The 18,770-nt window shown below is 44.4% G+C and overlaps 1 protein-coding gene across 1 annotated transcript in view; it reads right to left on the bottom strand.

Moving 5' to 3' along the window:
• The window catches only part of ACER3 (alkaline ceramidase 3), a 79,899-nt gene that overhangs the window by 17,693 nt on the left and 43,436 nt on the right, over positions 1-18,770 (bottom strand). The window contains exon 6 of the mRNA XM_033950129.1: positions 5,965-6,000. Coding sequence (XP_033806020.1) covers positions 5,965-6,000 — 36 coding nt within the window. The remainder of the gene's footprint in view (positions 1-5,964; positions 6,001-18,770) is intronic.

Here is an 18,770-nt window from a genome sequence, read left to right as displayed (position 1 = left end):
TCGGGTCGTCATGAGTTTTTTTTTTTATACAAACATGTCCATAGTCCTGCCCTCTCTTCCAGGGAGGACGGTGGCATAAACCTCGACAGGATTGGTTCTTTGGAAAGAAGATTCCACAAGAAGAGACTGATGGGATAATTGAGACTCTCTAGGAGGATGAGATATTCCCAGCTCTTCCAGATACTCCTTAGAATATTTTGAGTCAGATTCTAAAGATATGTTAAGATTTTTACTCATTTTAAAGAGAACTTGGTAAAGGATACCTGGCTGAAGAGGAATGACCTCATTGAGGAGAAGGTGATCGAGAATCCCTCGAGATCTCTCTCATAGCAGAGAACAAAGGTGAAGCCTCTCTGGAGTACTGATACTTCTGAGTCCAGAGGAAAAGATGACCCACTTATAGAATGTCACGAGAACCTTGCAGGAGAGGAACTCGACTGACGAGAGTGGTGAGGCTCTACAACTGACAAAGGAATATGAGGCCTCGATGAGTCTTGCTGCCTGGATAAACGAGACCTGTCTCGAGAAGAAGACTTAGGTCTCAATGAATGCCTCAACCTCAAATCACGGTCCTGTGATTGAGATCCAGCCTGGAAAATGAATGTCAAGGAGTCCTCATCCTATGCTTCGTAAAGGGCAACGCCTTATGTGAAGAGGAAGGACTGGTGGACGATCGAGGGTAAAATACCAAAAAATGACTCAGCTCTGTGTAACGAGGTATCTCGAGGCACCGTCAAGGCCTCGACTCCTTGTACAGAGTGTATTGGTGTTTCTCGAGGCACCGTCAAGGCCTCGACTCCTTGTACAGAGTGTATTGGTGTTTCTCGAGGCACCGTCAAGGCCTCGACTCCTTGTACAGAGTGTATTTGGTGTTTCTCGAGGCACCGTCAAGGCCTCGACTCCTTGTACAGAGTGTATTGGTGTTTCTCGAGGCACCGTCAAGGCCTCGACTCCTTGTACAGAGTGAATTGGTGTTTCTCGAAGCACCGTCAAGGCCTCGACTCTTTGTATAGAGTGTATTGGTGTTTCTCGAAGCACTCTCAAGGACTCGACTCACAGAATGTGTTGGTTTTTCTCGAGGCACTCTCAAGGACTCGACTGCTTGTATTACTACTGAGTGCTCAGGCTGGCCTGCAGGAAGCAGGGTCATGGCAGGAGTTAATTTGGCAAGCGTATTACCAAACTCCTGATGCAGAATAACTTCCAGCATACTCTGCAAAGCCGGCACCAAGACCACTGAGGTGGTTCAATTGGTGTGGCTATAGACGCCGAGGAAGGCGACCTCGAGGGAGTCTTGCCTCGATTTGGGGACACATGTCCTGGAGATACCACTGGTTCTAGAGGTGGCATGTCCGTAGGGTTGACTGGGCTATCATAGCTGATGGAGACACCAAGGATAACGCCCCAGGGGAAGAATTAGGTAAACTCCCCAAAGACGAAGACTCCCCGATCAAGGGAGATTTAATCGAGGTAGAGGTTGAAGATTTTGACCTCAAAGAAAACTGAGCTGGAGTCGAGGTGGAGGTCAGGGCAGGAATGGAATTGAAGGCATTAGGCAAAGGCCGATCCTTTTCCGGACTGTAGCACAGCGGGCGCCCGACTCCAACTGAGGTTAGACTACACTTCGTAACCCTGAGCCGGAAGTAGAAGGAAACACAGGTGCGGCAAAATCGAAGCCCGCAGGCTGAAGCCGCAAGTAGGCCCCGCTGAAGTAAAAAGAAAGAAACTAAATATTATTTATTTATATATTTTTTAAAGAAACGCACAAATAAACACAGCGATCCTGTAAAGAAAAATACACGAGCCCAGGGGAGAGAAGGCCCGAGTAGGACTAAGTCTAGCGCAGAGCATCAAAACGAGTGGCTTGTCGGCTGTGGAAAACTGAGGAGACGCTGGGGAGACACACACCCTACATTGGGCGGAAGGCACTCGCGCATGCGCGGTGCGGCAGTTGCGAGCTTTCTTAAAGTTTTACAAACAAGTCTCCTGTGAGGCTGTCTGCATCCGGGCTCCGTGGATGATGTCACCCATATGTGATAATATCTGCCTGCTGTCTCTGGATAATACCTGTAATACTTGATTCCAATGTGTGTGTAATATTTAAAGGTGATTCATATGAATTCTTTTGCAAATTCTCTGCAGTGGCTCCCATTTCTTTTTTCATCGTCAAATAGACACGGTTAATAGGAGGTATATTTTCAGGTGGAAAACCTAGGATTTCAATCAAATATTTTCTAAGCAACTCAATAGGGGGTCACACTCAGAGATTTAGGAAAATTCAACAGTCTCAAGTTCAACCTGTGGTTGTAATTTTCAAGTTGTTCAATCTTACGATTAAGCATAACTTTTTCTTTTATGATTCCAGTTGTTAATTCTTGCAATTTATCAGTTTTGTCCATAACATTCTTCATCTGTAAAGAAAATTCATCCCTAGTCCCATCTAATTTCTTCCCCAGAGCAGTCACAGTACTTACTGAAGTTGAAACTTCATTTGAAGATCTGGCGACTGAAGTGTTCAATGTCTGGAGAGCTTCCCAAATGCTCTCCAGTGTTACTGCCTTTGGTTTTTCAATCCGGGTGGCAGTATCAACTACCACTCCCAGCTCTCTCTATTCCTTCTCAATTCTCATGGCCACTGCTCCTTGGATTGGGGTTTCCCCAGTCGAGTCTCCTTTGCCGGGTTCCCCCATCAGTGCCGCGATGGGAGCAGAGCAAGGCGGAGGCACAGAACCCGGAGGGGATAGGGAGATGTTGAATCCCAAGTCTAAGTCCTCTGTGTCTCCTTCCACCAAGGACACTGTAGACTGACCTCCGGACACTTGTGGGGTTAAAGTGAAACCGAACTCTCTCATGGAACGCTGAGCAGATGATGAGGTCCTGGCTGCCAAGGGATCAGGCTGAACACTTCCCTTTCTCTTTGTATGCGGCATTTTGTGAAGAAACAAGGATTCTCAGAGTCCAAGTCAGGAGCATTTCATTACACATGCCATCTTGAACCGCCTAGTTCAATTTTTTTCTACACAATTCTTATTTTTAATTTGTGATCCCTTGTTCTGTATTTAGTGAGGGTCCACCTGTATGACTAACGATAGGTGGGGTGATTGGGAGGGAGGTAAAGAGAAGAGGGAACTGGTGGGAGGGGCTTCTTTAATTTTGTGCCCTGGGCCTTAGCATGTCTAATACCAGCCTTGCTGTAGCTGGCAGGACCCCCTCTGAAGGTGGTCAAAACTCCCTTCTACTAAACTTGGTAGACAGGGGCAGTATCTTTGAGCCATCGAAAACTAAGCATGCGTTAAGTGCCGGCACTAGTGGTTGCTGTTGCCTGCCAGTTATGGCTGCCTTTGTAGAAGTCTTCAGCTGACAGAGCTTGGGGATCCTCATGAGCTAAAGTATTTATATTTTGAATTCAGAGACACCAGAGGAGGGGTGGAGAGTGGGGGTCCCATTCAACAGGCTGATGATTTTAGTTATCGAGCAGAGAGCCTGAATGCTTTTATCTGTATGCACGCATGACTTTCCTATATATTTTGACAAGAGTTCCTACCTCAATTTACTTGGTAAAGTAGGCGATTTTATCATATACTAGCTGATTACCTGACATGGCCCGGATATTTATTTATCCCTATCATTTGTCATTTTTGATTATTTTTACATGTTACTCCCTTCCCACCCCCACAGTATTTTTTCCCCAGATAGTTTGGGTGAAATCTGTCCATGTGTTTCAGAGTTATGCTGGAACATACACACACACAGAGATACATCCGATTTTATATATATAGACTAATAAACCAAAGTTTTGTGCCCACTCATTTTGGGCTGTCTGGCTACACCACTTGGTCAGGGGATAGGGAAGTAGGAAAAGAGCTGGGAGTCTAGACCAGTGTTCTTCAACCTTTTTACACCCGTGGACCGGCAGAAATAAAAGAATTATTTTGTGGACCGGCAAACTACTAAGACCGAAATAAAAAAAAACACATTTTCGCCCCATCTCCGCAAGCTCGGTCCCCACAAACCATCTGATCCCATCTGCACAAGCCTCAGTTATGATTTTATATTGAACGTATTTTATTAAAGTATAAAAAGAAACAATATTCTGTACAATTGTCATTTTATAAATATAAATATTCAGAGCAAGGACCAACAAAACCCCTGTCTCCCCTCCCCTTCACATATATCCCTTCTACTATCAAGAAAACTGAACAAGCCAAATTATTACAGAATGCTACACAGAAATATCATGCTAACAGAATACTGCAGTTACACATGATAGGAATAGTGTTAGGCTTTGCAGTCCCCAGTTATGTCTCTAGCAGGATATATATTTCAAATCTGATATATTGTAATGACAAAATAGAAATAAAATGATTTTTTTCTACCTTTTGTGGTCTCTGCTTTCATCTTCTTTCCACTCTTCCTTCCAGTGTCTGCCCTTTCCATCCACTGTCTGGCCTCTCCCCCTTCCGTATGTATCTGACTTCTTTCTATGCCCCTCTCCCCTTTCCATCCAGCCTGTGCCTCCTCTCTCCTTTTTACATCATTCATTCCAGCTTCACTGCTTTCTTCATTTTTCTCTCTCCTACACCAGATCTAGCATCTTTATCCCTCTCTCATTTCTCTGCTGACCCCCTTTCCAGCATCAATCTCTCTCTACTTTCTCATTCCTCTGTCTCTCCCCTTTCCCTCATCTGATCTCCATTCCACCCTGACCCCCTTCCCCTCCTGTAATCTCCCTGCCAGCTGTTTCTTTCCTTTTTCCCTTCTCCCTTCCCTCCTTCCCCCTATCCAACATTAACTCTCTTCCTATCCCTTTCCCTCCTCCCCTCCCAGTAGCATCTCTCCTTCTACCTCCCTCCAGGTCCAGTAGTAGCTCTCCCTTTATCCAGCAGCTTCCTAGCTTCCAATAGTGGCTTCCTCTCCTTCCAGCAGCTCTCAGTACTTGCCTGCAGCAGTGATTTACTTAGGCAGCCTTGGGTCCGTTGCCACCTCTGAGGAAAGAGGAAGTTGCCAAAGTGAATCACTGCCCTGGTAAGTACAGAGCTGCTAGGAGAGGAGACAGCCACTGTTGAAGGCTCCCTGCACATTCGCGACCCCCCTCCCCCAAGCCGGCAAAAACAGCTTTGCATCGCAGGCCCTGCCGCCCAAGACGAGCCGGAGGCCCCTACCTGCCGCATCCTGCACGTGGGCAGACTCTCAGCACAAACTCTGTTGATGGCCCCAATCGAAACGCTGACCTCCCCGCGCACGCTGACCATCTCCTCTCTGCCTGCACTTTCCCCGCGGCCCTCTTCGGCGACTCGGCAGGAGCAGCGATCAAGACAGGCTGCCGACACCGGGCATTCCCTCGCTGAGTCCCGCCTATTTTGTTTCAACTTCCTGTTTCCGCATAGGCGAGACTCACAGAGGGAATGGCCGACGTCGGCAACCTGTCTTGATCGCCCGAGGCTGGGAGGAACAGAAGATTTCCGCGAACACCACCGGGGCAGGAAATTTAACAGCGTCCATCTCGCCGGTCCTGTGCGGACCGGCAGGAATTTTCTGCGGACCGACACCGGTCCGCGGACCGGCAGTTGAAGAACTGTGGTCTAGACTGTTTAATATCCCTTACTGTTAGTGCATGAGCCAAACATTCTTCATGGAATGATAAAAAGAGATAAAGTCGCAAACAGCTGCATCTTACTGCTGTGGTGTGTGTGCTTCCCCCCCCCCCCCTCGATGGTGCACCCTTTTTAACGCCTTTGCAATTTTCCAAGCTATTTGCTTACCACATCAGGGAGCACAATTTTTATGGTATATTTGGGTTAGTAAGCTGTAAGCCGAGTTTTAGCGTATGGTTATAATACAAGGTAACTATATTAGCTGCAGAATTAGAATAGGAATGGAGTTCCTCATACTTCTAATGCTTTACTAGTCTATATAACATAAAAGGCTTTTTTTCCTCTATATTTATGTCGGAGAATAACTAACCTGATGAAATAAGGGTTTTTTCCATCTTAAGTAAACCTGTGAAAATGAAAAAAAAAACAGAGTTAACACGTTCATTGTAAATTAAGGGCTCCTTTTACGAAGGCACGTTAGGGCCTTAACGCGCAGAATAGCGTGCGCTAAAATGCCGCATGCGCTAGCCGCTACCGCCTCCTCTTGAGCATGCGGTAGTTTTTCGGCTAGCTCGCGCTAATTCAGTGTGTGCGTTAAAAATGCTAGCGCACCTTCGTAAAAGGAGCCCTAAATATCTGCACACACACACACACACACACAAAGAGGCAAGTCTGATTAGCCCACATTGTTGCAAGATATGTACAAACCTTTGTAACTAATTTTCAAAGGGAAACTACCTGCTTTTTGTATATATAAAGAAATTAGAGAGTAGATTGGAGGCAAAGCAGCATAAGCATATTTCCCTGACCTATTAATTTAATCATGAATTTTTAATGAATATAACTAAATGGGCAGACTGGATGGACCGTTCAGGTCTTTATCTGCCATCATTTACTTTGTTACTATGAGAAGATGCTTCATGTAATAGGAGAAATAGAAATTGTATTAAAGATCCTGTTTGCCAAAATGGAATTCTGGCCTCATTACTAAACTACTTACACTCTCTTTTTAGTCAAGGTACCAGTGCTATGATTTTGCAGCTGGACCTAAGCTGCGCCTTTGACCTGGTAGATCATACCATTTTATTGGATAGTCTAGAATCAATTGGTATTACAGGAAATGTTTATAATTGGTTCCAGGGATTTCTAGGCAAACACTCTTATCAGGTATTCAAGGATGATAATCTATCTTACAGCTGGAACAACATTTGTGGAGTACCTCAGGGTTCCCCCCTGTCTCCGACTCTGTTTAATATTTATCTCACTTCATTGGGTAACTTGCTGCAAAGCCTAAAGCTCAACTTTTATATTTACGCAGATGACATCACTGTTGTGATTCCATTAACTTGTTTGTTGGCTTTTTTAACTAATATTTGAAATCAAATTCAGCATGACTCGGTGACAAAATTCATCACCGTTCCCGTCCCCACGGATAACTGCAGGAAACCATCTTCATGTCATTCTTTAAGGAGAGGGAAGAATCAGAGTATAATTGGGCACAACCACTGACTCGCAAGCTTTGCTTTGAAGAATGCTGAGATTAAGCAGCAACATTCCAGAGCAGAGATTGTGATGTCATAATGCCTCATTCCACCAGTGCCAAAGAGCCAATCACATCAGTGATGTCACAATGGCTTCATTATCCTTGGCTCACATAAGAATCAGAGTATGAATGGCCACAACCACTGACCCACAAGCTTTGCTTTAAAGAATGCTGGTGTAGAAGGACCGAGGTTGAAATAGACACTAGAAAGTGACATGGGTTTTTTTCCCACGGTTATCTGCGGGGACGGGAACGGTGATGAATTTTGTCACCGTGTCATTCTCTACTTTGGATGACTGCTTTTAAATTAATTTTAAATACTGAAAAAACCAAATTGTTTCTCGCAACTCCCAATGAAAGGATAAAAGAAGATTTGATTCAAGTGAGTGGATGAGAATACAAAATTGATCAATCAATAAAAATACTAGGTGTAACTTTTTTTCCCCAATTCTTTATTATTTTCAAAACTTACAATAAGTGTAACAATAAATATCACATTTTATACATCAATAACACACTTAATATTCCATTTATATCCATTTCAGAATTAATCCCCCTCCCTTCTAAACAATCACAATGCAATCGCATAACATTTCTATAATGAACCCAAATATATCTAAATTCATTAATCTAACAGACCCCCAACCTCCCCCCTCCCGGATGTGCATTACATAGGGAAAAACATTAATTAAACGTTATAGTAATTTGCTAATGGCTCCCAAATCTCCTGAAATTTCTTAACATTCCCTTTCTGAATGGCTAATATTCTTTCCATTTTATACATATGACATAGTGAATTCCACCAAAAACTATAATTAAGCCTCATCCAATTCTTCCAATTGCTCGTAATTTGTTGTATGGCAACTCTTGTCATTATTAATAAAAGCATGTTGTTTTTAGATGATATTTGACTTTTAGTTCTCATTGACATGCCAAAAAGCACAGTATCATAGGATAATGCCACCGGATTTTCTAACAAGCAATTTATTTGGCCCCATATTGATTTCCAAAAAGCCAAAACAAATGGACAGTAGAACAATAAGTGATCTAAAGCCCCTGCTTTGAGATGACAATGCCAACATTTATTAGACTTAGAGCTGTCCAACTTTTGTAATCTAACAGGGGTCCATAATGCTCTATGTAACAGGAAAAAAAACAAATTTGTCTCATAGATGCTGATATTGTACATCTCACCCTCCAAGTCCAGATTCATGGCCATTGAGATACAGGAATTTGTTGCTTAATCTCAATACTCCAAATGTCCCTAAGACCAGTTTTTGGTTTCTTATTTATAAATCTAGCTATCAATTTATACCACTGTGCAGCCTGGTGTCCCAGGAAGTCTACCTGAAAGCATAAGAATTCCAAACTATACTGATTATTTAAAATTTTCCATTCAGAGAACTCTACCTGAATGGCCTGCTTCAGTTGCAACCATCTATAACTTTGTGATTTATTAAATCCAAATTTATGTTGCAACTGTGAAAAGTCAAGCAGCTTACCATTAGATATAACAACCTCTAAAGCAGTGTTTTTCAACCTTTTTTGGGCAAAGGCACACTTGTTTCATGAAAAAAATCACGAGGCACGCCACCATTAGAAAATGTTAAAAAATTTAACTCTGTGCCTATATTGACTATATATAAAGTAATTCTCTTGAATAGGAATCAAATAAACACAAAGAAAGTATTTTATAATGCTGCCACCGCCAACAACACCGTTGGCGGCGGTGGCACTCAATGGCTAAAGAGCCGCAGTTTGCCGGCCTAGGGACAACACTGGAGGGTGGCCAGCTGTGCACCCCCTTGGGACGTAAACCCGGGGTGGGGCAGACCGCCCCCCCCACCCTGGTATGCCACTATCTGTACCTCACTCCCTCCCTATGACCAAAAGTTCTCCTTTCTTCTATTCCCCGTGTACACAACCATCTCTTTCCCTCCCTTCCTCTCTCCAAAGTCCATGCCTTCTGTGTCCAAACACTCATTCCCTCCCCCACCTCAGCATCTCTTTCCCTCCCTTCCTCTCTCCCAAGTCCATTTCTTCTGTGTCCAAAAACGCATTCCCTCCCCCACCTCAGCATCTCTTTCCCTCCCTTCCTCTCTCCCAAGTCCATGCCTTCTGTGTCCAAAAACCCATTCCCTCCCCCACCTCAGCATCTCTTTCCCTCCCTTCCTCTCTCCCAAGTTCATGCCTTGTGTCCAAAACGCACTCCCTCCCCCCTTTTGTGTTCCGTGTTTGCCTCCCAGCTCATCTTTGCAACTTTCTCAGCAAAACGAAGCTCAAGCCGCGAGGCTTGTCTTCTGCTTCCTGCCTGCCCTGCCGCGCACAAATAGCCGAACGGAAGTATTCTCCGACGTCAGCGCTGACGTCGGAGGGCAGGCTTTGCTTAAGCCCTCCCTCCGACGTCTGCGCTGACATCGGGGAACGCTTGCGATCGGCTATATGTTAGCTGCAGGGCAGGCAGGAACAGAAGACGAGCCTCGCGGCTCGAGATGTATTGAACTCTGCGGGTCCCCCGTCCAGCTCTCTCCTGTCCACGTGGGACGGACCGCCCCTCTCCCTAGACTGGTGGTACTGCCCTGATGGCGGCCCTGACAGTACGGCACACCAGGCAACATCTCGCGGCACACTAGTGTGCCGCGGAACAGCGGTTGAAAAACACTGCTCTAAAGTACGTATTCCTGCTATCATCCAATGCTTCCAAATGACCTTAAATCCACCAATTTGAATCTTGGAGTTTAGCCAAATAGTTTGATTTGTTGATTTTTGAATTGGAATAGGTGTTTTGACATATAGTAACGTTTTCCACATATCTACAAATATTCTGCTTTCCTTATATAATCTAGGCATTTTGATACTGAGAACATGGCATAATCACAGAGGAAACATGAGTCACCATTCCAACCATAACCAATCTAGTGTATTTTCAATGAGCTCTGGGAGGACTCAATACATACCTTGGCGCAAAATATAGGCTTGATGATACCTATAAAAATTTGGAAAATTTACCCCTCCTTCTGTAATTGGTTTTTGTAAAGATACTAAAGCTATTCTAGGAGTTTTACCCAGCCAAATAAATTTTGTAAGAATAGTATTTAACTTCTTATAGAAGGATCCCTTAAAGAAAACTGGTAACATACCCATTTGATAACAAACCACAGGCAATATCATCATTTTAATAGTTTGAACTCTCCCCCACCAAGAAAGATGTAAAGGATTCCATTGCTCACGCATTTTGTTATTTCAGAAAGGTAAGTATTTTCTTTATTGGATGGTTGAGGCCATTAACATTCATTGAAAAAATTATCAACTCCATTATAATATTGTAGTAAAAAGGGACTGTAAGAGATAGCACAAATCATCAAATATTCTATATAGATCATATTTCCCATGCATCTCAATATCTTTCATTACATCCGTGAAATTGGTTTTCCCTTGCACATCCAAACCCATAATTAAGAAAAACCCTTCCCTCCCCTACCCTTCAAACAAAATGACTGCCTTGGAACACAGATAGGATTAGCAATCACAATACCCCTCTCCCAGGGAATTTAGATCTTTTCCTTCCCCAATCAAGATTTAGAATTAATAAGTTTGTAAATTAATATTTTAATATGATTTCCTAATTTTCAATTCATATTACATTAAAATCTTTACTAATCATTTTTTTTAAACCTTTCAGAACGATCTTAACTATATTACTTCATATTAAATATATTGTTAAAAACCATTTCATACACCCTAAATTTCTTTATGTAAATATATAAAATACATCTATATCCTCCCATGTTTACCCACCCATTTTAACAAATTTCAACTCAACAATATCACCAAATTTATAATTTATCATTTAACTTTCATCAAGGATATTTGTTTAAATAATATATATTAAGTTCAATCTAACTTAAATTGGAAAATAGATCCTAATTCATATTCAATAATAAAAAGTATCTTCTATATAAAATTACATATCAACCTATATATTTTCTTCTTTGAATTTTGTCATATTTTCTTTTTTTTCCTTTTCTTTTATCCTCTCTATTTAATGACCAATATCTAAAATAAATTCATCTTTATTACTATGGATGAATTAAAAACACATATGACCATTGTTGTTAATACTATATTCTCAATCAGACCTTAACCATTAACTAAAAATTAGTCCATATATTGTACTGCATTCCATTCATACCATAAACAATTAATATTTCCTAAATATAAAGATACATTTTTTTTCCTTCTCTCTAACATCTTATATTTGAGAACTTTTTTTTCCCCCTTCTCCATAAACTACATGCTGTCAGTATTTTATTTCTTTGACTGATTCATACTATCATATCAACCCTGGACTTCCTGTTACGTTATAACTGTTTCAAAATGAAGAAACCTTGTCTCTCTTCTTTTACCAATTTTACTATTATAATGTCAATTTCAATATTTGTTAAGTTCAATGCTGATGCATCTTGGAAGAATAAGCATATGTTGTATACAGTATGTAGACTCCCACAGCTTTACTATCATCCTGAAAACCAATTATTCTGTACCTCTTCCTTTGCTTCTTTATCATTAAGCATTATGACTAATGCATTTAATATATCCTCTTCTACTAAAGCTGATACTTTCAAAACCTGAATATTTTTCATTAAGGAACAGACTAGAGAGTCTGCTGGTTAGGTGTCTTTCTCTCTTTCCATATTCAGATTATTAAATATAATTATGTTCATCCATTTTTTTTCCATCCTGTTGTTAGATGTTAGTCTTTTTCCTTCTTTAAAGTCCATCCTCTTCTTTAAGTTAACTTGTCCAAAATCCCCCCAAATATTGTAAAGTCTAGGTTATTAAATTCAATCCATTTAAATAGACATAGGCTCAGAATTTGACAAGAAGTCCTTTAACTTTTCCGGATCTTCAAAATATAAGGACTCGTTTCCACTTGTCACTCTCATTTTTGCAGGATAGTACAAGCCATATGTGAGCCCCTTTTCTTTCAATTGAGGACTTAACAGGAGGAATTGTTTTCGTATGTTCGCCGTGTTTTTTACGAAATCTGGCAAAAACAGCAACTTTGATCCTTTATAATTTAAGTTTCTGTCAGCTTTAGCCAAATTTAATATTTCCAAGGCCTGCTGGAATCGTAAGAGCTTGAAAATTAAAGGCCTTGGATTCACTTGGTTAGCTGACCATTTGGATGGAATCCTGTGGGCTTGTTCTATTTCTATGGGATGTTTTAAATTTAATTGCAGTAACTTTGGTAAAAGATTTTCCAAAAATTGGATAGCATTTCCCCCTTCCAAATTTTCAGCTAATCCAATAATTTTCACATTCTTTCTCCTTCCTCTATTTTCGTAGTCTTCAAGTTGTTTCTTCATTTCTTTGATATCTTGACTGTCAGTTTTACATTGAATCGCGTTGATTTCTATCTGCTCCATTTTGTTTTCTAGTAGCAACACTCTCTGATTGGCAACTTCCATTTGCCTGTTTAAATTTAACACTTCTTCCTTTACTTCTGAAATTCTAATTGCGTTGTCTTGAAGCATTTGCTTAATACTCCGTAATTCCGCCATTACTTCGTTTTTATTTAGCACGTCTGCAGTTTCAGCAGGGAGAGGCACTTTCGACGGTGTAACTTGATCGTGTTTAACACGCTTCGCCGTCCCTCCTGCCGCGAAAGCTGTTTCTAATTTTTTTTTGCCGCCTAGCCGCCATACTAAACAACATTTTGTTATAGCTACGGGAAAGAAAAAGCCGCGAAATACTTTTCAAAATTTTCTACTTGCTGCCTGGGTTAGAGGAGTGCCGCGGTTACCCCTCCATCTCGTGCGCCACCAAGCCACGCCCCCACTAGGTGTAACTCTTGATAAACAATTGATCCTGGAAAAACATACTGATCTATTATTCAAGAAATGTATTTCAGTCTTATGGAAGCTTCGTACCATCAAGAAATTTTTTGACGAACCTTCTTTTCGTCTATTGGTACAAGCATCCATCCTGAATATTTTGGATTATTGTAATATCATATATTTAGGGGCTTACAAAAAAATACTCAAAAAACTAAGACTACCGTATTTTCACGCATATAACGCGCGCGTTATACGCGTTTTTACCTACCGCGCATACCCCTCGCGCGTTATATGCGTGAGCGCGGTATACGAAAGTTTTCAAACATAGTTCCCACCCCGCCCGACGCCCGATTCACCCCCCCAGCAGGACCACTCGCACCCCCACCCCGAACGACCACTCGCACGCGCTCCCACCCGCACCCGCATCCACGATCGGAGCAAGAGGGAGCCCAAGCCCTCTTGCCCGGCCGACTCCCCGACGTCCGATACATCCCCCCCCCCGGCAGGACCACTCGCACCCCCACCCCGAAGGACCGCCGACTTCCCGACAATATCGGGCCAGAAGGGAGCCCAAACCCTCCTGGCCACGGCGACCCCCTAACCCCACCCCGCACTACATTACGGGCAGGAGGGATCCCAGGCCCTCCTGCCCTCGACGCAAACCCCCCTCCCCCCCAACGACCGTCCCCCCCAAGAACCTCCGACCGCCCCCCCAGCCGACCCGCGACCCCCCTGGCCGACCCCCACGACCCCCCCACCCCCCTTCCCCGTACCTTTGGAAGTTGGCCGGACAGACGGGAGCCAAACCCGCCTGTCCGGCAGGCAGCCAACGAAGGAATGAGGCCGGATTGGCCCATCCGTCCTAAAGCTCCGCCTACTGGTGGGGCCTAAGGCGCGTGGGCCAATCAGAATAGGCCCTGGAGCCTTAGGTCCCACCTGGGGGCGCGGCCTGAGGCACATGGTCGGGTTGGGCCCATGTGCCTCAGGCCGCGCCCCCAGGTGGGACCTAAGGCTCCAGGGCCTATTCTGATTGGCCCACGCGCCTTAGGCCCCACCAGTAGGCGGAGCTTTAGGACGGATGGGCCAATCCGGCCTCATTCCTTCGTTGGCTGCCTGCCGGACAGGCGGGTTTGGCTCCCGTCTGTCCGGCCAACTACCAAAGGTACGGGGAAGGGGGGTGGGGGGGTCGTGGGGGTCGCCAGGGGGGTCGCGGGTCGGCTGGGGGAGCGGTCGGAGGTTCTTGGGGGGGGGCGGTCGTTGGGGGGGAGGGGGGGTTGCGTCGAGGGCAGGAGGGCCTGGGATCCCTCCTGCCCGTAATGTAGTGCGGGGGGGGGTTAGGGGGTCGCCGTGGCCAGGAGGGTTTGGGCTCCCTTCTGGCCCAACTACCAAAGGTACGGGGAAGGGGGGTGGGGGGGTCGTGGGGGTCGCCAGGGGGGGTCGCGGGTCGGCTGGGGGAGCGGTCGGAGGTTCTTGGGGGGGGCGGTCGTTGGGGGGGAGGGGGGTTTGCGTCGAGGGCAGGAGGGCCTGGGATCCCTCCTGCCCGTAATGTAGTGCGGGGTGGGGGTAGGGGGTCGCCGTGGCCAGGAGGGTTTGGGCTCCCTCCTGGCCCGATATTGTCGGGGAGTCGGCGGTCCTTCGGGGTGGGGGTGCGAATGGTCCTGCCGGGGGGGGGGGGGATGAATCGGGCGGCGGGGGGGGGGGGGGTGAACGGAGAGTCGGGACAGCGCACGGAAGTCAGGGGGGTGAACGGAGAGTCGGGACAGCGCACGGAAAGTCAGGGCAGTGCACGGAAGTCCGGGGGGGCGAACGGAGAGTCGGGACAGCGCACGGAAAGTCAGGGCAGTGCATGGAAGTCAGGGGGGGGTGAACGGAGAGTCGGGACAGCGCACGGAGAGGCGGGGCAGTGCACGGAAGTCAGGGGGGGTGAACGGAGAGTCGGGACAGCGCACGGAGAGGCGGGGCAGTGCACGGAAGTCAGGGGGGTGAACGGAGAGTCGGGCAGCATGCGCGGTATAATCGTGAGCGCGTTATACCAAAGTTTTTGTGCTTATCATCGTGATTTCTGCGCGCTATACACGTGTGCGCGTTTTATACGGGTGCGTGTTATTTGCGTGAAAATACGGTAATCCAGAACACTGCGGTTCGTCTCATTTTTGGTCTAAAAAATTTGGAACACATTACCCCTTACTATCAAAAATTTTACTGGTTGCCAGTGGAGTCTAGAGTTCTGTTCAAGTTTTCCTGCATTAGTTACAAAGCAGTTTTTGGGATGCTACCTGATTATCTTGCCTCTCAGTTTTCCATGAATAGTTCCAATAGGAGTACTCGTAGAATAAACCTATTTAATTACTCTTCTTCTAAATCATGTCAATACAAGAATTTCTTTGACAGGATTTTATCATTCCAGGCCGCTAAACTAAATACATGGCTTGGAAGATTAATACTTTATCATTCCAGGCCGCTAAACTAAATACATGGCTTGGAAGATTAATACTTTATCATTCCAGGCCACTAAACTAAATACATGGCTTGGAAGATTAATACTTGAGGCTACTTCCTATTTTGATTTTAGAAAATCACTAAAAACACGCCTGTTTGATATGTTTTCCTCCTAGTTATGTTACTGTCAAATCTACTATGATTTTTAACAGCTTTCTACTTACCAATTGAGCTATTGTCTTAACTTTTACTGATTTTATCTGATATATCCTTTTTACTTATTGTTTTTATTCTGTATTTAGACACTAAGGGGCTCATAATCGAAAGAGAAAAATGTCCAAAAACCGGCCTAAGTCGGCACTTGGACGAACATTTCTGAAAAATGTCCAAGTGCCGATAATAAAAACAGGTTTTGGACGTATTTTTAAACCACCTAGGCCTTCATAGTGCCGCTGAACGGGGCGTTTCGGGAGGCATGTCGAGGGCGGGAGTTGGGCGGGATGTGGGCCAGCTTAGACTTAGTCGTACAGCATGTATAACTGAAAATTTTACAACAGAGCCTAGACGGAACTTGGACATTGTGACTTAGACCATGTAAAACATGGTTTAAGTCGCAAAAGCCACCCAAAGTTACCAGATAAGCACTGCAAACACATAAAACGGACCCTCACACACTACCCCAGTGATCACCAACCCCCTCCACCCCCATTAAAATTTTAATCATAACTTTAAAATTCAGCCTCCGGACCATCATCACCTGGCCGCCTGGCATAGGAAAGACTAGTCGTCCAGCCCAAACGCAGCTTAAGTCGTCTTGGGGGTGGGTTAGGGACTCATGGAGAGGAGGACCCATGCCCATAAGCCCCTATAATCACTGCATTGATACTTAAACATGTGCACTCCCCTATACACCCCCAAAACCCTTTTGTACAGGCATATAAGTGGCTCCTGCAGCCATTAGGGCTATTGGGGTGGTAGATAAGTGGGTCTAGGGGATTCTGGAAGTGGTTTGGGGGGGGGGCTCACCGTAACCTATAAGGGAGTTGTAGGGAGGAGAAGACATGCACCCTTTTTGTGAAGTTCACAGCAGTGCCCTGTAAGGTACCCCACTATTTAGGTGGCATGTCCGGGTGTGCAGTCCATCACTTTGCAGACCCTTCCCACGTCCAACAGGGCTTGTTCTAGGCGTTTTGGACTTGGACGGAAAGTTGGACGAAAATGTGGTATAAAGATAGACGATTTAGTGGCTTGGACGATCAGATCGGCAGGACGTATAATTAGACGATTTTCGAAACAAAAAAAAAGTTGGACGTATCTTTCGAAATGTGTCTTAAGCTGTTTTTTTGTTTGTTTTTTTTTACTTTGGACAGCTTGCGAGATGGATGTAAACGGACTTAAAACGTCCCTTTCGATTATGCCCCTCTGTTTTATTCTGTATTTTATTTTTTTTTAATTCTTTATTCTTTTTCAAACTGAACAGCAAGTGCACAAAAGAATATATTATACAAATTATTCCACAATAGCACATTAATATCTACCAAATAAAAATCTAGTGATGCAATAACCCCCCCAACCACCCATCCTTTATCATATTTTCAATAGGAATATACACATATTATATAGCATATTATAACATATTATGTAAAATTATTCCCAACTCCCTCCCCCCCTTTAGTGTGCTAAAAAAGAAAAGGAAAAGAGAAGAAATGATGACTATTCACCACAATATTTTGCCAATGGCCCCCATATTTTTATAAAGTTAGTATATGTCCCTCTTTGTACTGCTATTGCTCGTTCCATTTTAAATATATGACATAATGAATTCCACCAAAAGTGTAACTAAGGTTTCTGTGATTTTCCAATTATTGGCTATATGTTTATTCTGTATTTTAAATATTGGCTGTATGTTGTGAACCACTTCGAACTTTTGGTATAGCGATATACAAGAAATAAATTATTATTGGAAGAGAGCATCCACCAGTGGAGAGACTATCTCAACGAAGGAGTTACTGTAATATGTTGAGAGAGTGGGCCACAAGCCTGCGCCCACTCAGATGCAGGGTCCACTGAGGAATTGAGGTGAAGTCTGGAAAAAGGAGTCACGTGAACTGTAGAGGCCATGTGACCTAGGAGAACCATCATGTGTCTTGCTGAAATTGTAGCCAAGGAAGACACTTTGTGGCAGAGATAAATGAGCATCCTGACGTTGTTGAGGAAGGAATGCTCTGAGTTGGACAGTGTCCAGTACAGCTCCGATGAACTGTAAAGTCTGAGAGGGCTGTAGCTGGGATTTGGGAAAGTTGATTTTAAACCCCAAACTTTGTAGGAACCACATAGTCCGTAGGGTCGCTACAATAACACCTTGAGATGTTGAATCCTTGATGAGCCAGTCGTCCAGGTACGGGAACACCTGGAGCCCATGGTTCCGCAGAGCTGCTGCTACTACAACTAGGCACTTGGTGAACACTCTTGGAGGAGATGAAGCCAGGCTGAAATGTGTACTGAAAATGCAGATTTCCCACCTGAGGAAATGCAGATTTCCCAATCTGAGGAACTGTTGAGAGGCTGGATGAATGGGAATGTGAGTGTTGTGACAAACCTAATACCAGTACTAGTTTTGCCCCTAATAGGATCCGGTGCAGAAGAGCTGACCAGATTGATTCTGGGGACCAACTTGGGGCTGACCTCCCTTGCCCCTATGATCAGAGCAATAGTTAACTTGTTTTTCTGTCTTGTGTTTCAGCCTGATACTGCTGCTTGTTCTTGGTGAAGGAGGACAGGGATCAGGGGTGGAGGGGGGAGGGGTTCCCCCCCCACACCCCATCCAAAAGAAAAAAATAATAATAATAAAAATGCGCAAGAAAAACACAGCAACCCTGAAAGAAAATAAAACACGAGCCGCGGTGAGAAGGCACGAAGTAGAACTAAGTCTAGCACAGGGCGTCGAAATAGGACTTTTTGGCTCAGTGGAAAACTGAGAACTGAGGAGACGAGCGCCCTGCACTGGGCGGGAAGGCACTCGCACATGCACGGTGCGGCAGTCGCAACTTTCTAAAGTTCTACAAGCAGGTCTGCTTGTGAAGCTGTCCGCATCCAGGCTCTGTGGATGAGGTCACCCATATGTGAGAATAGGCTGCCTGCTTGTCCTGGGATAATTGGAGTTTTTAGGAGGTTGATTGTAATCTAGAGTTTCCAGGAACTCAGCAATATAAGCAGAATCAGCCTCAAGCTTGACAGATAGATCTTTACACAATTTTCTAATAAATGTGGTAAAAGCAAGACTCAGAAGGAGATTTCTCTTCAGACATGCCATAAGCCTCAGTAGTAGTAGGAGAAAAAAGTTGGCATCTGAAT

This window comes from Geotrypetes seraphini, chromosome 6 (assembly GCF_902459505.1).
Source record: "Geotrypetes seraphini chromosome 6, aGeoSer1.1, whole genome shotgun sequence".
NCBI classification, from domain to species: Eukaryota; Metazoa; Chordata; class Amphibia; order Gymnophiona; family Dermophiidae; genus Geotrypetes; species Geotrypetes seraphini.
This window is presented reverse-complemented; position numbering and strand designations above follow the sequence as displayed.